Source organism: Stylophora pistillata, chromosome 4 (assembly GCF_964205215.1).
Source record: "Stylophora pistillata chromosome 4, jaStyPist1.2, whole genome shotgun sequence".
Classification (NCBI taxonomy): Eukaryota; Metazoa; Cnidaria; class Anthozoa; order Scleractinia; family Pocilloporidae; genus Stylophora; species Stylophora pistillata.
Window position 1 is genome coordinate 18,706,441 of NC_142522.1, and position 18,523 is coordinate 18,724,963.

Consider the following 18,523-nt stretch of genomic DNA (forward strand, 5'->3'; position numbering starts at 1 on the left):
ATATTAATATAATCTGGAGAAGCGAAAGAATGTTTTACTTTAGATAAGGGGCACATGTTCTGCGGCAATTTTTCATGCGATATGGCTTGCACATTATTGGCAAGTCGGCAAGCGCGAAGCAGAGTACATTGGGCTATTTTAGAAGTCAGGTGAATCAAGGATATTTGAAAACGCTGACTTAAATGTTATTTTCTCTCGTGATCCTTTGTTAAATGTTTATTAATATTACCAATTGCCTCTTTACACGGTGAAAGTAAAGTGGACCTTCACTGCAGCCGATGTACAGAATAAGCCACACTTGTTATAAACATGTAGTGATACCTGTTTGATTTGGATTGGTAATGAACTGACGCTTTAATGATTTCTCTAGTAAAATCTATCGCTATCCGGTAGAAATTATGAAACCCACTCCAGTTCCATACTGCTTACGACTGGTTTTCAAGTTACGACACAAGGCAGTGTTCACTTACAGCCGAACTTTCCGCCAAATCTCCTACTGAGCGCTGATCTTAACTTTCTTCGCACTCCTAGAGTGGAAAAGGTGTATAAGATTGGGTTGATGGCAGAGTTGACTGGCAGAACAAAAACTGCTATCCAAACTTTTGCTTCGTGTTTAGGATCATGAAAATTTCCAGTTAAGGATAGAATTCCAATAATGATAATTGGCATCCAACAGAGAAAGTCCGTCAAAACGATGAAGAAAAGTCTTCTGGCTTTGGTCGACTCGGCTTTCATGTGTTTCACTGAGGAAGAGTTAATGAGGGTAAAAGCAGTCCAGAATATTAAGACATAAGCAGTCATAATACACAATAACACCACGGAATTCAAAACGATGAAAAATACTGTGGCATATTCCCATCCTGCAGGCTTATCCTCTGAGAACTGAAGCGGCAGACAAACTGCAGAACTGCCAAAGAAGCCAAAGCCATGGAACTCGTCGTTGAAATAAGATATTCCTGTCCAGGGAATAAACGATATGATAATGCCAATTATCCATATACAACAACAAAAAATGCGCACTGACTTCAATGATAGGGATTGCAATCTAAGGGCAAAGACGACACATATAAGCCTGTCTATCGTTATAGTTAACAACATTAGAACCGACACTTCACTTGAAAGCATTGAAAGTGCGCCGGCGAATTGGCAGAGGTTTCCCTTTCTCCAAGCAACGTCGTGTTTGAAGTATTCGCCTTTCCATTGAAGATCTTTTATGGCGATGATCAGTAAGTATACACCCATCAGAAAGTCTGCACATGCTAAGTTAGTGAGTATGAAAGACTGAACTTTGTTTTCATCTCGAACTCGAATCCTCACTATGATCACCAACAAGTTTCCGATAAAGGCCAGTAGTCCAAGGATCCAAATACTCATGCGTAGTCCGTTGTTTTTCATCAAATCATCGCAAGTCGAGAACGCTCTGTCAGGTGAGTGGCATTTAAGATTTGGAATGGTACTTATGGCATAACAGCATATGATGAATTGATCGAGCTTCCTAGGAAAGATAATGGTTTGCTTTCAATGAGTACGTACAAGTGTGGATTAGCCTGAGGACACCTGCAAGTGCATGTGATTGCCTTCGCGGCCGTTTTATGGGATGCCATGCAACGTACTCTACAAAAGTAGCTCCTTTTTCAAGTGCTCATGAAAAGATTTATGTCTTTACGACTCTGCGAGCAAATGATTGTCAAGATAATTACTAAAGAGTTTTTATTGTTATCTAAGCTGACGTTTCGAGCGTTAGCCCTTCGTCAGAGCGAATGGTTAAAGGATAACGCTCGAACCGTCATCTTACAGTTGCCAATTTGACAAAACCAAATTATCCTGTAATACCCTCCAACGACGCAGCACCACAGTTTCTTTAAAAACTTACCCTCTATATTTGTTTAATCGAGTTTATGCGTATAGATGATCTTTTTTTTATGTTTGTTTAAAAGTTAAAATTATGGAGAAATCACACTTGTTTTTCCGGATCAGCTCTAATCGGTGCAAAATTTATAACTATCAGAAAATTAAATAACATTCAGAAGGCCTTACAATGTTTTGAGGCTTGTCAACTCGTCGAAGGTGTCAGGAGCAAAATCCGACTCTGATAATGGGTTTCCATTAAGAAAACTGAGGATAGGAAGAAAAAAAGGTTTAAACTCACGTCTGGTCAATTCCAGTGAAAAATGTTATTGCGATGTAACTGGTCCCTTTTTATCAATTTCCACGACTTATCATTCCACTATTGCGACACTATACCCTATGGGGCCAACAGAACGAGTAAATTATTCGACAGCATTGCTGAACTAGGTATAGATACGGACGGAAATCAGAGCAACAAAGTGGCCGCACCAAACGATTCCAACGATTTGATTACGTCGTTTAGGCATGAGGTTTTAAGCGGAGAACTTTCAAGTAAACATAATTTTTTTACATATGATGCACGATCCTCGCAGTAGATAGCGCTATTTAAGCAATAGCTACTGCGAGGATCGTGCATCATATGTAACTAATACCGCAGTACAAAATATATGAACTTCTTATATTTCATTGTATCTCATAATTTTTTTCTTTTTTTTTTATCGTAAAAGGACATTTGATGCTGTTTTTGTCTTTGGCGCGTGCCCTATGTGTTCGACACCATTCTTAGATAATGCCTGAGGATTAATTACGAAAACTAGGTATAGAATTCTACAAATTGAGGTAAGAGTGGAATAATAAATTCTTTATTTGATGATTGAACTTATGATGGGAGGAGAGATTTTTTTCTTTGCTCGTATTTTTCCTCTCACGAGGCTCAGAAAAAAGGTTTTTAGACGGCTCGCAAAATATCTTGCGTATAATATGTGAAACCATTGAAAAAGGTGTCTTTTTTCCAGCCTGGCCTCAAATCTAAGTAGGCATCCAGATAATTGACTTATTTTTGTTCGATTCATGCAAGAATACGCTACTTACAGTGTTTGTAATGAGTGAAGTCCTCGGAACGATTCTCGCCGAATGTTCGTTAATCTATTATCGTGAAGGTACCTAAACATTTTAGAGAGTGATCATTAAGTTTCTATCAAGATATCTATAGAAAATTAGTTTATTAGTTTACCATCAGGAAAATTGCAGCCCCTTTTCATATACATGTGTCTCACTAAAATGAGCTCGTCAGGACACAAGTACGCCATTAGTGCTTCAGACTTAAAGCTGCTTAGAGCCAGACTGGATTTAAGAAAATACTTAATGGGTATTTTCCACTCTCCTATGGGAAATTTCAATGCTGATTTCTGTACCCGAAACTGATCACGTTTTGTAATATGTTTTATTATCGTGAAGGTACCTAAACATTTTAGAGAGTGATCATTAAGTTTCTATCAAGATATCTATAGAAAATTAGTTTATTAGTTTACTATCAGGAAAATTGCAGCCCCTTTTCATATACATGTGTCTCTCACCTCTTTCTTTTTACACGTATTAAACTAAAATCTGAAAGAATATTTCTCTTGTATGAAAATGAGAAACATGAACATACTCACAAAAATGTTAAATTTTTCAAGCCTCGAAATGCATCAGCTTCAATTGTGTGAATCTTATTGGAACGCAAACCTCTGCTCGAGACAACAATAGGAGAAGTTAAAAGAGCCATTTTGATCAATATTACATCCCGATCAATATGAAATAAACAAAAATGTAAATTAAAAGATGTGTAGCTTACAAAACTTTCAAATCCTCTAGTTCTTGAAACACTCCTCTGCGAATTGCACGAAGTAGGTTTGATCCTATATCCCTGTATTAAGAGAAAAGAAGGCCTTTTACAACTTTGAAACTCTTTAGTGAGAATTAAAATATTTTCTAAAGCGCACTTCATGGTCCCCACAAAGATGCTTTTCGATCATTGAATGAATGTAAGATTGCTGGAAACCGGGTAGTCAGATATGGTTACCTCACGTATAACAGTGACTTAAAACTTTGGGGAATAATGAAGACCAAAGAAATGGTCGAATAATCTGTTTACATGAGAAACCTGGCAGAAAAGTAAGACAACCCCCAGACCCCTTACGGTAACTAACATCCAATTTCTCCATACAATATCATGCCTGGATCAGACCTTAAACTCACCAGAATTGGGGAAATGGTCACCGCCTAACCTAGAAGGTCTTTACTTAAAAAAACAAACATCCTTGTCAGCACCTTAGGAAGTCTACAGAGGACAGTATGGAGACTTTGCACACTGGTGTCAGGATGTAAAGGAAAGGATAAAAGCTGATAGTTTCTAAAGAAACTGTCTGGGGTTGCGTCGGTGGGTGTAACGAAATAATTTGGATATATCAACAAAGTTGAAATGGTAAATTGGCCACCGTAACGATTACAAAAGCTGACGTTTCGAGCGTTAGCGCTTCGTCGGAGCGAATAGAGGAATTGTGGGTTGTGTGTGCTTTTAAAGGCAGAAAATGGAGCTGCGTTATTGGTGGGAACATGGCAACGAGAAAAACACGAATAAATTAGTAGAATGAAAAGCGTTCGTTGATCCCTGTGGGATTTAGACTGCCGGTTTGAAAGATGAGCTTTTGTTCAAGAGTTTTACGGCTTTCCGTGCTACCTAAGTGTAAGGAAAGACCGCAGATTACCATATGTTGCTTAGAATGATTAGGTAAATTAAAATGTCTAGCGACTGGTTTCGATGTGTCCTTGTCATTCCTTTCCACGTCTCGAAGGTGTTCTCGGAATCGGTCATCTAGTCTTCTGCCTGTTTCGCCGATTTATATCTTTTTGCAATAAGTGCAAGTTATGCAATAGATTACATTGGCGGAGGTGCACGTGAAGTGATAAGTGATCTTAATGGATCGTAAATAAAAGGGTTAAAGTGTAGTTAACACCTGGGTCCTTACAGTGTATGAAGTTTTGACAATCCTATGAAGTGCTCTCTTGTCACTTGCTCGAGGAAATTCCCGTTCAGTCTCCTGAAATTTTTGACAAGATATCGGGACTTATTGGACATTTTATCACATGCACGGTGTGCGGGCTCATTGGCTTAATCTATCTCAGCGGGAGATTAGGAGATATTGAAGAATTGGAAATGCACTGTAACTGTGGTGTAAAAGGATAAAAGGGGGAATTCAGTAGGATTAATGGTTTAAAATCTAGTGCTTGGTTGCAAGCCATTGATGGGCATTTGTGTTGTTTTTTGGGTACGAAACTTTGCTCTCAATGTGTTTTTCCTCAACTTTGAGTTTCAATAGGTACTGACAACCTGACCAAATGCTGGAGGTAACCCTGCCGCGGGACTAGCATTCCGTCCACGGGGAATAGCAGAACTCCTGGATGAGAAAACCGGAGTGAAAAATGACAAGCGCACGTGTTAAGTAGAGTAGTTCGACATGATTTAAAAGACAAATTAGCAGGTATGCAACTTACAACGTCTTTAAAGCGGTGAGTCTCTTATATGGGGAATTTTCCATGTTGAGTATGACATTGTAACTGAGATCCCTGAGGAGAATTTTGCAATTAGTACACTAAGATTTTCAACTCAGATAAATTGCAACAGTAATATCAAACTTACAAGTATTCCATGAACTGGAGTCTGGGAAAATCTTTGGCATTAACCCGACTTATTCTGTTTTCACCAAACAGCCTGAAATAGGAAAATTGTCATTCAAAAATGATATTAAACAAAAAACCAACTCTTAAACGACCACATCATTCTCTCTTCGGTCCAACACTCACATGAATGCTGTGGTTTCTGGGTAATGACCTGGTAAAGAAACCAAAGAGTCACTCTCTACCAACACCATGACGTCACTTCCGGGTAATTTCGCGCAAGTGCAGCCTCGAGGACAATCTAATAGGAATGTCAATAAATCATGTTATTTAGTGGATGCGATAAGGAGATTAAAGTTCTACTAGATATTTGTCCTTACCTTCAATGCAAAAGGTCCTTTTTCCTGAGAAATAGGGAAGAATAAGCATTATTTTAGAGTCATTGAGATAAATGCCTTGCATAACTAAACCAAAGCAGCAAGTGTTTGCAAACTTTACTTTGTGGTTTTGATCATGCACTGCCAGGGACAATTTTCAAAAGTTTTAGTTACACTTTGAAATATAAAGAAAGGAACTTTTATTGTACTTCAGTACCTATTTTGGAAGTGATGGAATGAAAATTACATGGTTTCTGGAGCCTGCCTCTCCTTTAATTTTCAATGACGCGATAAATCTCAAAGCGAAGAAGAGAAAGCTTAGAAAGACCATTGCGGCTGAAAAGAGATAAAAATAAAAATATGTCAAGAAGTATGGAGCAGGTCTTACCTGGTTTAGTAGTGTAGTTCGCTTTGAATCCTGTATAAATGCCAGCTTCATTTGCTCTAAATATTATTGTTAAAGTGTTTGAAGATGATTCTATCACTAGTGGGTATGTATGGCCACAGTATCTTCCTATGGTTCGTGACACGTGATTTCCACCGTCTCGAACTTCTACGTAGTCATTAGCACACGTGGGGTGAGGCTCAACTGCAAATGACTGAAAATGGAGACGTATGATGTGATTTTCCTCTGCGATCACGTGCCAGCTGCATGTTACGTTGTTTGGGTAATATCCTGGATATAGCGGTGAAACGATGAATCCGAGGCTACTTGTTAGAGTTTGTCTGCAAGCTTAAGTCAATACAATGATAGTAATGATATTGGCATTAATAAGGGTAATAATAATGATAATACTAAAAATGATGATTATGATTATGAAAGTAATAATAATAGTAATGATGGTAAAGATAATACTAATTATTACAAAAAGCCTATATACAAAGCTTGATGGGTTTTTTCTTTTACAATTTCTGCTAAAGTAAGTCAAGAATAATAAACCAGTTGTGCCATTTCAGGAAGCTTTATTATTTTCCCTTCAGATATAAACCAGCTTTTTTTAGGATGCTTAAACCCTTTAAAGTGGGCTAATGGTATTCCTCAGGTGTATCGATTAGTGACAAGATGGAGTGAATGAGTTTTTATTCAGAAGTTTTCTTAGGCCCTCGTGGATTGGATATCTGTTTACGCTGACCGTACAGAGAAAGAGGAAAGTGGCGCCAGTCGCTGAAACCTTCCATAAAAACGTTTCGTAATTCCATTCTGATTCTAATTTCTTGATTAATTGTTAATCCTGTACCTTTCTGAGCAGTTGACGGTTGAGGCGAGCAGTACGTCTCGTGTGACATCACAACACCTCCAAAGGCTAAGTAACCTGGCTTTCCATCCAGCTCACCGACAATGCTCAACTGTTTGTACATGACAGAAAAAAATAAAAACCTTTCGTTTTGTTACCATTCGATTCGCAGGTTCTAGCCATCAGTGTAGGAGGAAATGATGTCCGATTAAGATTGCTAGTTCTAATGAAGAACCTTAAGTAATTGAAAAAATTATTAATTAAATTTCGTGATAATATTTGGTCGAGCTGGTGGGTTCCAGTAGTAAAAGATGGGGAATGGTGCTACGCATGAAATAGTTGACAACTGGGGCAGAAAAGTTGCTTTCATCTAAGAATTATTGCTCCCATAATAAGCTAGATAAAATGAAAGGGTAAAAAAAAGGTGAAATGAGTGAAATAGCTACACAAGGAACTATAAAATGAGGTGCAAAATTGGCTTTCATTTTAAGAGTCATTGTACTTTTAAAGTTCTCTGTAGCGGCGAAATTAAAGGGACTAGAAACGCGAGCCCAAGCGGTCGAGTGATCTGAAATTAAGAATGAATGCAGACAGAAATAGATTTTTGACCATTTTCTTTTTTATTGCATAATTATACTCCTCAAAAATGATACGCAACTTTGTAGGCAACACCTGGATCACAACACAGTGTGATTCAGTTCAGTCCAAAATGTTTTGCTCACCCGTAAAATGGAAGTTGCACTAATTGATGTTTGCCCGTAATGCCAAGAGCTGCTTGACAATCCAGCTCCATCGAAGTCGACCCAGATTGGCTGTCTTTCAAATCCATATGGTGTCTCTTGATAAATCTTAAGCGATTTCACCCCACGACCTACCATTTTGTACTTAAACCTCAGACATTTGCCAAACGATTTTTCAGACTTGGGCAGCCATGGACTTACAAATGCTGCAGCTCTCCCGTTAGCGACGACAGGATTGGCTCTCATTACTAGGGTCAGGCCTTCAAAAACGATGAAGTAAGAATGAGTTACACCTGTTTTACTTGCAGTTAGCGGCATATGAGCCTTAGTTCGAATCTTCGTGTTTACAGTAATTTAAACGTATATAGTGTTATGATCTATATAGGCTTATTGTATATTTACACACTATTCTATCTACGAAAAAACATGACACGATGGATATAAAAATAAAGAACAAAATACACAAAAATGGCAGCTGCACAAGTGTTAGTAACCCAGTATTTATCTGCATTTCAGCTACTGAAAATGACAGTTTTCCTTCATTTTTGACAATTCGCTATTCTGTTATTCCAAAAAATAGGGACTTTAAGCAAACCACGACGGCTACGGCAACGAGAACGTGTAAAAACAATAGATCTGATTGGCCGAACAATAGCCAGCACGTGCGTTTTAAACTTTGTACATTTCTTAGCCGTCCTTTGCAAAACAACAACGTGAAATCACCAAAATTTGCGTCGTCTGCGAAGCGAAACCGCGACGGCAAATTATTTTAATTTACATAAGGAACTCAACGCTACTTTTATGCATTATGTTGAGTTTGAGATCTGGCGCCCTATGGGACGGTAAACACATGCAGCCATTTTCGAAATTCTAACTAAAAGTAGAAGCTCATTTTTTAATCGACGTCTTCTGTGGCGTTGCCGTCCTGACTGCTTAAAGTCCCTTATAACTTCAATCAATCCTAATACATAGCAGAGAGGACATGCTGCGAAATTTATTTTTCCTGGTTTACTTTTAATCTATTGCAATTAGTAGTGTAAGTATACCTATTTTGTCCGACATACATTTAGGTGTACCCCTAAATGAATGCTAGTTTCTAGCTTACCGTTATGTTGATTGCATATGGATGACTTTTCCTCCTGAAATTTTCCCTTCATCTTCTTTCTTACAACCACCCAAGATAATAAATCACCGTCATCTTTACCACACCCATATGACATATGAGTTATTTCATCTTTTGTCATAGAATAACTCCAAATATTTAAGTTGCCAATCTTGGCAAATATTTCAGGGTTGTGACTTGTTTCCATCGCGCTGATTGAGATTTTTCCAGTGCCTGTCAAAAACGAAACTTTCGATAAGTCACGGAGGGATCAACTTAGAACTTGGTTATTATTGTCAATCTCTTATATCATCAGCTTATTTCCAGAAGTTTTGAATGAATGTGTACGAATATCACATTTTATCAGATCCATTTACTAATGCAGCAGACGGATTTATTCAGTACCCCTGTAAGAGTTTTAGATTAAACTCAACTGTTCCCCTCCCCTCCAAAGTATCCCGAGCTGAGTGCTAACGAAACACCTGCATCCATTTGTAGTCGTAATGGTTGGTCCATCTAATTATAAAATGAAGCAAAGAAATATGAGGTGCCAAAGACACACATTGTGCATAAACATCCTTAGCATATTATTTCTTAATCACCTGGTATTGCTCTGATAGTTGTAACAGTTTCAGCTTTAATCGTTACGCTTGCTGCTTTTCCATCCTTGTATACATGCCAATGTCCTAAACTTGATGTCCACGTGACACACAAGTGGTACCACTGTCCATCATTAATTGGCAAATTACTTCTTCTGTCATGGGAGGAAAAAGTTTTAATTCTTAGACGTCTTGCATAAATAGGATATGAAAAGAAAGAGAAACGCATGTTTATAACTTCATAAGCGATAGAGCAAGAAATAAAACCCCGGTAGCATTAGTCAATACGCCTAAAAACTATGAAATACGTGTATCAGATCAAAAAGCGCCTGTCCATTAAAACTTTGCTCGGTAGGAATTGGAAATGTTTTGCTGACAATAAAAAGTTTGTGCTGCACCGCCTAATGTGAGACAATTTTGCAAAAGCATGAATAATCTTTATTTTGCATTCAAGGAGATCATTTGATATTGGTGCTGACGATAGGTATTATGAGGTAATTGATGAAGACGTGGTGAAACAAAGGCTCTAATAGGCAGAATAATAGCTCGGCACGTGCATTTTAAAACTTTGTACATTTCTTAGCTGTCTCCTACCAAGCAACAACGTGAAATCACCAAAATATATGCTGTCCGGGAATAGGAAATAAGTTTAAATTTAGCTCACATACGTGGTGATGAAGTTCAGGTGTGGCACCATAAGAGACAGTAAACACATCCAGCTATTAAAGAAACTCTGACTATAAATTCAAATTCCTTTTTTTAATCGACGTTTTCTTAGCCGTTGCAGTCCTGACTGCTTGAAGGCCCATTTTCAACCGAGATGCCTTGCGCGCCCAGATCATTTTTCGTATATGAAAAATACGCTATTTTCCTCGAAGTGCGGAATCGCTTTGATATCTTCTTCCATCTTACTAATTAGGGCTTTCAAAGTTCCATCTTGAATCATGTGCGAACAAAAAACTATCTTAATATCCATAGTTTTTAATTCTTACATGTATGACGGTGAAAAACGTCATTCGAAAAGTTGATGCCGCCGAAGAAGCGGTCTAGAGGAAGGCCGGGTCTGCCCGGCTCGGCAAAGGTTATTCGACTTCGAGAGTCTGTGTATGATTTATGGAGGGCAAGGAAAACAACAATGGGTTTCGGTAACACTACAGACAGTGCTTTTGCAGAAATGTTATTGCATTGTTCCTACGATGGAACTAGAGACTCCGGGGAGATTTTTTCGAGGTGAGAATAATCATTTGACTGATTTTTACTTGAGATCCTGAGATATGTATGTAAGCGATCTCATTTGTACAAGTCATTATTCTATAATTGAAATGCGTAAAGTAAATCCGTTTTGGCCAATATTGGTTATTTGTTTATATTTTATTTAGTGTTGAAGCCGAACAATTTCCTTCAACATCAAGTAAGCTTTGTACAAGTTTTATACACAGACTCGATTTATGATTTTTCAGTCTCAAATATTTAGCTGCAAATTTGTTTACTGTCTTCTTCACCAAATCTTTGTTTTTCTTTTTAATAGTGTTTGTGAATGACTATCAGAGTTCACCATTTAACAATAGCGCGATTCCAAAACAAAACCAAACGACTGCAGAGGATCTCGGATGAAAATGGGCCTTTCAGGTCCCTATTATGGCTATTGGCGCAGTGGGGGAGAAATGCTTGGAGCAAATTTCCTGGGTTTAAGCCGCTGGCCTTTCAGAACCCCCTACCCTACTATAGTCTATTCTGGGGCCAATTATAGACCCCATCTTAATCACGCTTGGACAAATTGCATCTACCTTATGTAATTTTGGGGATCCCAACTGAGTCACTTTCTCTTTATGCATCTACCTTATAAAGCCTTTAGATAGTTCGTCCTTTCATCAATTGGCACATTTTTTTAAACTGAAGAAAAACACTTGAAACTTTACTCTATAGAAAGGGGCAACCCTTTTATACTCAATCAAATCGTCCAGCGGCACATTTTCATCACAAAATTATTAAGAAGTACCCCCCCTCGCTGGCTATATGCTAATTGAATGTCATTTTGCTTACATGGTGGTGTTTTCCATAAAGATAATCTTTAAGGTATTGTTGCTCGCCAGCCATAATCCAAAAACCTTCTCATCATCTGAAGTAGCTCTATATTCTACATGCAGACCGGACTTGGTAGCTAACCATAGGCATAACGTCATCGCTGTCAGGGAGGCGCCGTTCTCGATGTCCGTATAACTCATTTCTCCACTCCGCAAGCTGATGACGATACTTTCTTGTTTTTCTATCGAGAAAATAAGTAGTCACTTGCTTTAACATATTCACATGAATGTCTACCGATGATTGAAGGTTCAATCTGTTTGAGAAATCTGAATTTTATGTTTTATAATAAACTTGAACACACGTAGTCAAGCAAAAGACGGCTGAAATAAAAAAACAGCTACGAACAAGAAAAGCCACTGGTTTGTTGCAGGAAGGAAGCTGCAGCTCGACTAGCGGTTCCAGTTTTTTTGTTTGAAAAGTGTCAGCTATCAGGATACGCTTTGAAAATGCTGTATTTCATTCAATAGAACAGGCCGGGTTGTTCAACGAAGAAGTGGATAATTAAAAAACGCTATCAAAAGTGATAAATCTCAATCCAGTAAATAGTGCAAGACATTTCTTGATCACTTATCCACTTTATTACGATTTATCCGTTGGATAGCGCAATTGTCCTTTAAACAATTGGGCCCAGGATATTTGACTTGATAGACAATTCAGTCCCCGCTTCCCAGATTTGAGTCAAAGCGTAAAGTTTTAAGTTTATCATTTATATCAAATGTGCCAACGGACTGATTCTCTTTGACTTCAGCTGCAACATACCGCATCGTTCAAAGGAGGACTTTTGTTTTACACTTTATGGTATTTTTGTAGTTTTTCCAATTCCCTAACCTATCACGTTCTTGGTTGATCTGTTTCTATCGTGTTCGACAGCGTCGTCAAGACGTTTCACTTCGTCAAAATTTAAGAGTTCCCAAGTTGACTGTAGCTCTTCATTTTTCCAACTCCACCATTCGTCGTAATGGCGATACTCCGCCTTCCCTCCTTTAACAAAAAAAAAGAAACACAATGAAACCTTCATTTTCTCAAAGCTTGAAAATAAACATGAAAGACATGAACAGAAAAGTAAACCCAGAGAAGATTCATATGACGAATACCTTTTCCATCATATCCACAATAGCGTTGATTACAGTATACAGGAGCATCCAGTTTGTAAACGAAAAACTCGCCGCAGTTTTTTACTCTTATTTTTAGCCGCCAATGACACTCTCTACGACCCAGGACAAAACAGACATCACGTGACACCACGCCGTCCTCAACGGATGGGTGAACACCTCTCATCCATCCAGGATATCTGGTTCCACAATGTCGAGAAGGAACCTGTATCTCGGGGAGCTGAGTTCCCGCTTCGCCAGCAATTCTGTACCAGCGGTTGAAGTCTAAGGTATCGTCACATTTGTCCGCTGTTGCGGAGTAATTCACCAGTCTATCGGCAGTGTCGAGGATTAAATAATTTGAACATTTAGCAGAAGCTGTAAAGGCCAAAAACAACAAAACAAATCAAAACAAAACAAAACAACAAAAAAAAAAAAAAAGAGGAAAAAAAATCAAGAATTGAAGCTATCTATTCTTAGATAGTTTGTAAATAAGATTTTAAATGAGAACATTTGAATGGAGTTATATACATAAGCATCCTTGAAGTTGCGATCAAATACTACGAACTTGGTAAAAGGTTAAAACTCGTGGCAGGCCTTGAGGGTAATTCAGTATCTTTCAGACCGAAAAAGTTTAAAATCTAACCTCACTGGAAAATTTGTCCTTGCACATGTCTTTGATCCTCATTTTCAACTTCAATAATTAAATGCATCAAAATAATTAAAATAATTAGTAGGGAGAGCATCCTAAACTGCAAAGAAACAATGGCCAAGCGATCATTAAGGTTTGACATTAACTAAGTTGTGATCCATCAATTTATTTTTGAGTGCATTATAGTTCCTTACTTGCAATTTTATTACAGATTTCGTCAGAAAACGAGATGTTTTTGATCTTTATATCTGCCTGATTTTGCTCTTTGAACCCCAGAAAAACGACCTGCAACAAGACAAAAAAAAGGGGGGTGAGTTTTTTTTGTAATGCAGTCAACGAGGAGGAGAGATATTTATTAGTTGGCATGGGAAATGACTCCGACAAAACGAAGTCTAGTTCCGTGCAAGTAATTTAGCAAATGTTGTCTTGTGGTGTAAGAGTTAGGCATTGGAAAATGGTTAACCTTCTAAATTTTAAGTGTATCGCGTAGAAAAGTAAACTTTTATTGCTTAGCCACCTATATCCCATTATAATTACGACTTCATTGATGCTGAGAGGCAAAGTGAAATATTGTTAGGTTTAGCTGAATAAGTTTACCGATATAGCTTGGATTAATTTCTGTTTTTTACCTGGAATTTACTACCAGCTCTTCGTAACGGAAGTTGAATAAAAGTCCAAGTTGGAGTTTCTTCGTCTACAGACCAAAGTGTTGACGAAGAATTTGAATCAGAATCGTTTATGAGCAGCTGTAATGATCTCCTGAAGTACTCCCCTTCACTTTGAAACCAGAATCGAATGCATCTAACTTTAGTAGAATCAATTATGGGACTCGTCAGCTTTCTGTGAAATTCTTTACCACTCTGAAGAAACAAGTATTTCTCTGTAGAGTGGAAAGCAACGGAAGCAGACGCAGTTAAAAGTAGATACATTAGAAAATTGGATGTTTGAAAATAAGGCTGAGAACGAGAGATTTCAATGAAAGCGGGTTGAAAGGAAAGCCTCTCCGCGAGCCACTGATTTTTTAATTTGCTACGTGTATCCATGAGCGCAGCATTCTGGCTGGTCCGAAATGAAAGGCAAATAACGGAGGTGTCATTAAAAAGTATTATAAACAGCCGTCTGTTTAATTTTAGACTTTAGAAGTTACGTTCGCAAGCTTCAAGATTTCAAATTTTTCCTGGGGTAGCATGCCTATAGACCCCTCTTGGGGAAAGGGGCCTCACGGCCCCATCTCTTGGAACAGCTGTCTACAACACCATCAGCAACCTCTTATGGAAAAAGAAACCTCTGCTGAAAATTTTCACAATATTCTGTTCATACTGTGATCTCGTTATGATCTCAGCAGGTAAGTGGAAAGCGAGTGAGTTAAGGATAAGGATCCACACGTAACCTGCTTCGTGAATCTTCCAGTCCGGATGTCCAGTCCAGCCACACATATCTTCATTAAAATCACAATCAGGACTCGCTGGAAAGAAGTGAGAAGTAGAATCTGATTCTCTTCTCCAAAGGGTTCGCTTTACGGCTGTCAGTCGTTAAGTTGGCAAGTTTCTTTTCAAAGGTAATGTTTTATATTGAACACACCATACTGACTTGGAATACAAACTTAGAAATTAAATTTAGTACTGAATACTAGTTCATCTTACCTTGATTTGATATACTGACTTGGCATACAAATTTAGAAATTAAATTTAGTACTGAATACTAGTTCATCTTACCTTGATTTGATATATGGGTACAAGAGCCGTCTATTACACTTAGGTCGTCCAATGCAATGTCCCCCTCAAGACCGTTACCAGCTTGCGCCTCGATCACGAACTATCCAAAAACATTCGTAGAAAAGGGAGGTGAATCTCTAAGCTGAAGTGATGCTTTCGACAGAATTCAAACTACAGTAATTCAACTTAGGCTTAGATAAGAACGTGGTATTCTAAATACGTAGATAAAAGTGATTTAAAACAATTTCTGCACCGCATTTTTTCTTTTCGTTGAATGAAAGTCGCACACGATTAGACTGGTGATGTAGTGGCATCCCACTGTTTCGCAGTGGGATGCCTATAGTTGCGCCGTAGGTTCGTCTAACTGAGCACAGATTTCAAAATAAAAGATTGAAAGCGAATATTCTCCCACTTAAATTTGGTAAAATCATTTTAACTTTCTGAACAGGACTGCTCTCCTTCTGAATAGTTTCTTTATTCTTTCATTAAATCCATGGCAGTCGAGGGGTTTTAAAATTTTGCTATTGATTTCGGTTTATCCAAATTATTGTTGTCCCAACAAATGAGCCCATATCTCTACAAACACGACAAATAACCTAAAGAGGAGTGTAGAAGTACCTCAACTGCAGGTTAAGTCTGTGCTCGAGGCAGTGGCCTATCCAGCCGAAACAGATCCCGGTTTCGTTAGCACGAAGCGAATAGGAGTATTACTACTCTCCCCTCCCCTGGATGGGATGCTAATCTATCATAAAATTGTTCCCCAGTTTTTCATCAGGCCTCTCTGTCAATTAACCGGTACCCATTTTATACTCCTGGGTAGAGAAAGGCATTGTGAGAGTAAAGTGTTTCCCCAAGAACACAACTCGTTGACCCAGCCAGGTCTCTAACCCAGACCTCTCAGGGCACTAACCATCAGGGCAGCTCGTCTCCCTGATTTGTACCCTCTCACGAGGGCACATGCCTCAATACCTATACCTTATATGGGCTGTTATTCTGAATGGTAGTCTGTGCAAAGATCCATCTATCTCCTTGACCCTTCAATCCCTGCTGCCAAACCGTTCTTTCCGTACGATTTGCCTTGAGGATGATTTTTAAGCCTCCAATGTGCTTTCCGTGCATGTGGTACCAGAACTGTAAACATGCAGGCTCTTTTGGTTTCAACCAATCGCTAAGGAGTCGCGCTCGGTCCCCTGGGGACCTCTGTGATGCCTCTATAAAAACGTAAACACCTGAAATGTTGCAAAATTGTAGGGCTGTGGTTGGTAAGACGTCAACTTTAAACGAAGATACAACATAAACCATATAAGAGAAGGAAATTCATTACTTTGTACTTTTCAATTTTTGAATTCAGAATAATTCCCATCTTCAAGTTACAGAGTGAATGAATGAATCGTTTCCAAGATTCTTCTGCTCTAGATTTTCTAGACTCTGGCTGTTTCAGCGTGTTAATTTCCGGTGACTAGATATAAGAGGACATCAACGCTCGTGTCATTTCAAGAATTTGAAATTGACTCAAATTATTTTCCATTATGGAAGACGAGGGAATTTGGGAAACTTATTTGACCTACACAATGGATCAGAGTCAGTTGTTGAAGTAGCAGCAACAAATTTATTTTAACACTTAAGAGTTGAACCTTCACAAGGAAAGCAGTGTTCGTGGAATTTTCCCTGAATGTAAGGGCTAAGGGTAGGAATCTATGCTTCAGACGGATCTCAAACCTGATAAAAAGTTATATTTCTTCGCTGCTTCCTGTTTTTGAAAAATTCGGTTGGAAAAGTGGAACCATTTCTACAGGTCACCCCCATAAATTCGACAACGGGCGGAGATAACTCGCTACTTCATAAATGAATGGAAATCAAAGCTAAAAGAACGTGCACCATTTCCTTGCAAAATTAATTTCTTTCAAAGAAATAATTCACCTCTTTCTGAGAATGTGGTGTGATCACTGCTTGGACCAGTGTTTAGTGACGGGGTTTTTCCGGAGCCATAACTCCACTGAAACTCTGCACTGTTATCAATGGTTAAACCACATAAATCATTTTCGAAGCCACAGTAACCTGAAGACAGTTATTTTGTAATGAGAATTAAAGGCCAGGCTGTACTTTTTAACCCCACCCCCCTTTCAATGGCTTTTCGTTCACTGAGACAAAAACAGTAGCCTAGAAGAAAGTGTTTTTGGCATCTTTGAGTGGCTTCAGGTAGCTAACTTGTCCCTCCTGTGATCTCTGTAAGGCCAATAGTACCTACTATAATGAATTTTTAAAACAATACAATTTATGTTTGCAGGCCCAAAATAAATGCATTCCCGAGAAAATAAACTGTATTACTATATTATGACTTTAGAGAGCATTGTGAAATGAGAACTTAAAAAAATATGACAACAAAACAGTCTGAACAATCACGCAAGCATACAATCGGGTTGTAATTCATTTTATAAGGTCGTAGTAGTAGCAAGTAGGAAATGAAATGAAAAAAAAAAAAAATGAAATGAAAAACTTTATTTAAGCGTCTATGTTTTTAGCTATAAGCTAATGGGGGACACTAAAAAATTTAAAAGTCAAATACATTTACATATGTAGATGATAGCTATTTACAGTAGATAATTAAAAAGATTATAAAATTATTTAGTTAAGTTTTAAATTTCAACGAGAGTTGAAAGGTCGACTTTTCTTATGTTCTTCTTGAATGAATTTAGAGTTTCTATCGTTCTTAGGTGTCTTGGTAACTTCGCCCAGATGAGAGGTCCCATATATCTAATAGAATTCCTACCAAATCTTACAGTTTCGAATCTTGGCAGTTCAAAGTCACTGTTCCGTAAATTATATTGATTGTTCTTAATATTAAATAAATCAGAAATGTTCTCAGGTACGAGACTGTGCTTAACTTTAAACATCAAAGTGGCAATGTCTTGTAGGCGCCGATTGTTCAACGTCGGTAGTTTGGCGCGACTTAGCAGTTCTTGATAGGACGCTGATCTAGTTTTGTACACCGCCCTAAATGCTCGCTCCTGAATCCTGAATTGTAAGAAATACACAACTTTTTTTAGAGACACGTTTCGGCATGCTTATGCCATTTTCAATCAATAAGTAACTGAACGTCAGTAATCATATAACATACAAGTAGACTGTAGATGAATAAAATATTTACAGTATTATGTAATACAAAAGCGGGTACTAATTACAGCGTGACAACAAACATGAAATTAAAGGTGTGAACTAAAATGCTAGGAAAATGTTATAAGGCTGTAATCGTTTGTAAAGTTCAGGTTTGATCTTATTTATATAAAAAGCTTCTTTGAGTTTTAAATCAATTGAGTTGTTGGCAGAATCCAGAATACTAAAGCAAGAAAGGGAGTATTTGTTCTTACAAGAAGGAGATGTGTTAAAATGCTTAAAAAATATGCGAGTTTTTATCGCTT

At 38.0% G+C, this 18,523-nt stretch overlaps 1 protein-coding gene across 5 annotated transcripts in view; it reads right to left on the reverse strand.

Moving 5' to 3' along the window:
• The window catches only part of LOC111344033 (uncharacterized), a 47,593-nt gene that overhangs the window by 5,074 nt on the left and 23,996 nt on the right, over nucleotides 1-18,523 (reverse strand). For 2 of the 5 annotated variants that reach the window (XM_088755950.1, XM_088755949.1), the window contains exons 23-46: nucleotides 17,025-17,162; nucleotides 16,080-16,333; nucleotides 15,105-15,204; nucleotides 14,780-14,854; nucleotides 14,019-14,269; nucleotides 13,584-13,674; nucleotides 12,741-13,115; nucleotides 12,475-12,627; nucleotides 11,605-11,827; nucleotides 9,565-9,716; nucleotides 8,966-9,196; nucleotides 7,843-8,120; nucleotides 7,124-7,232; nucleotides 6,274-6,618; nucleotides 5,889-5,912; nucleotides 5,695-5,809; nucleotides 5,531-5,602; nucleotides 5,386-5,457; nucleotides 4,860-4,931; nucleotides 3,686-3,757; nucleotides 3,507-3,578; nucleotides 2,941-3,012; nucleotides 2,038-2,115; nucleotides 471-1,495 (exon numbers count right to left, since the gene is read on the reverse strand). In XM_088755950.1, coding sequence (XP_088612076.1) covers nucleotides 471-1,495; nucleotides 2,038-2,115; nucleotides 2,941-3,012; nucleotides 3,507-3,578; nucleotides 3,686-3,757; nucleotides 4,860-4,931; nucleotides 5,386-5,457; nucleotides 5,531-5,602; nucleotides 5,695-5,809; nucleotides 5,889-5,912; nucleotides 6,274-6,618; nucleotides 7,124-7,232; nucleotides 7,843-8,120; nucleotides 8,966-9,196; nucleotides 9,565-9,716; nucleotides 11,605-11,827; nucleotides 12,475-12,627; nucleotides 12,741-13,115; nucleotides 13,584-13,674; nucleotides 14,019-14,269; nucleotides 14,780-14,854; nucleotides 15,105-15,204; nucleotides 16,080-16,333; nucleotides 17,025-17,162 — 4,449 coding nt within the window. The remainder of the gene's footprint in view (nucleotides 1-470; nucleotides 1,496-2,037; nucleotides 2,116-2,940; nucleotides 3,013-3,506; nucleotides 3,579-3,685; nucleotides 3,758-4,859; nucleotides 4,932-5,385; nucleotides 5,458-5,530; nucleotides 5,603-5,694; nucleotides 5,810-5,888; nucleotides 5,913-6,273; nucleotides 6,619-7,123; nucleotides 7,233-7,842; nucleotides 8,121-8,965; nucleotides 9,197-9,564; nucleotides 9,717-11,604; nucleotides 11,828-12,474; nucleotides 12,628-12,740; nucleotides 13,116-13,583; nucleotides 13,675-14,018; nucleotides 14,270-14,779; nucleotides 14,855-15,104; nucleotides 15,205-16,079; nucleotides 16,334-17,024; nucleotides 17,163-18,523) is intronic. The other 3 variants (XM_088755951.1, XM_088755953.1, XM_088755952.1) reach the window with 3 other exon arrangements.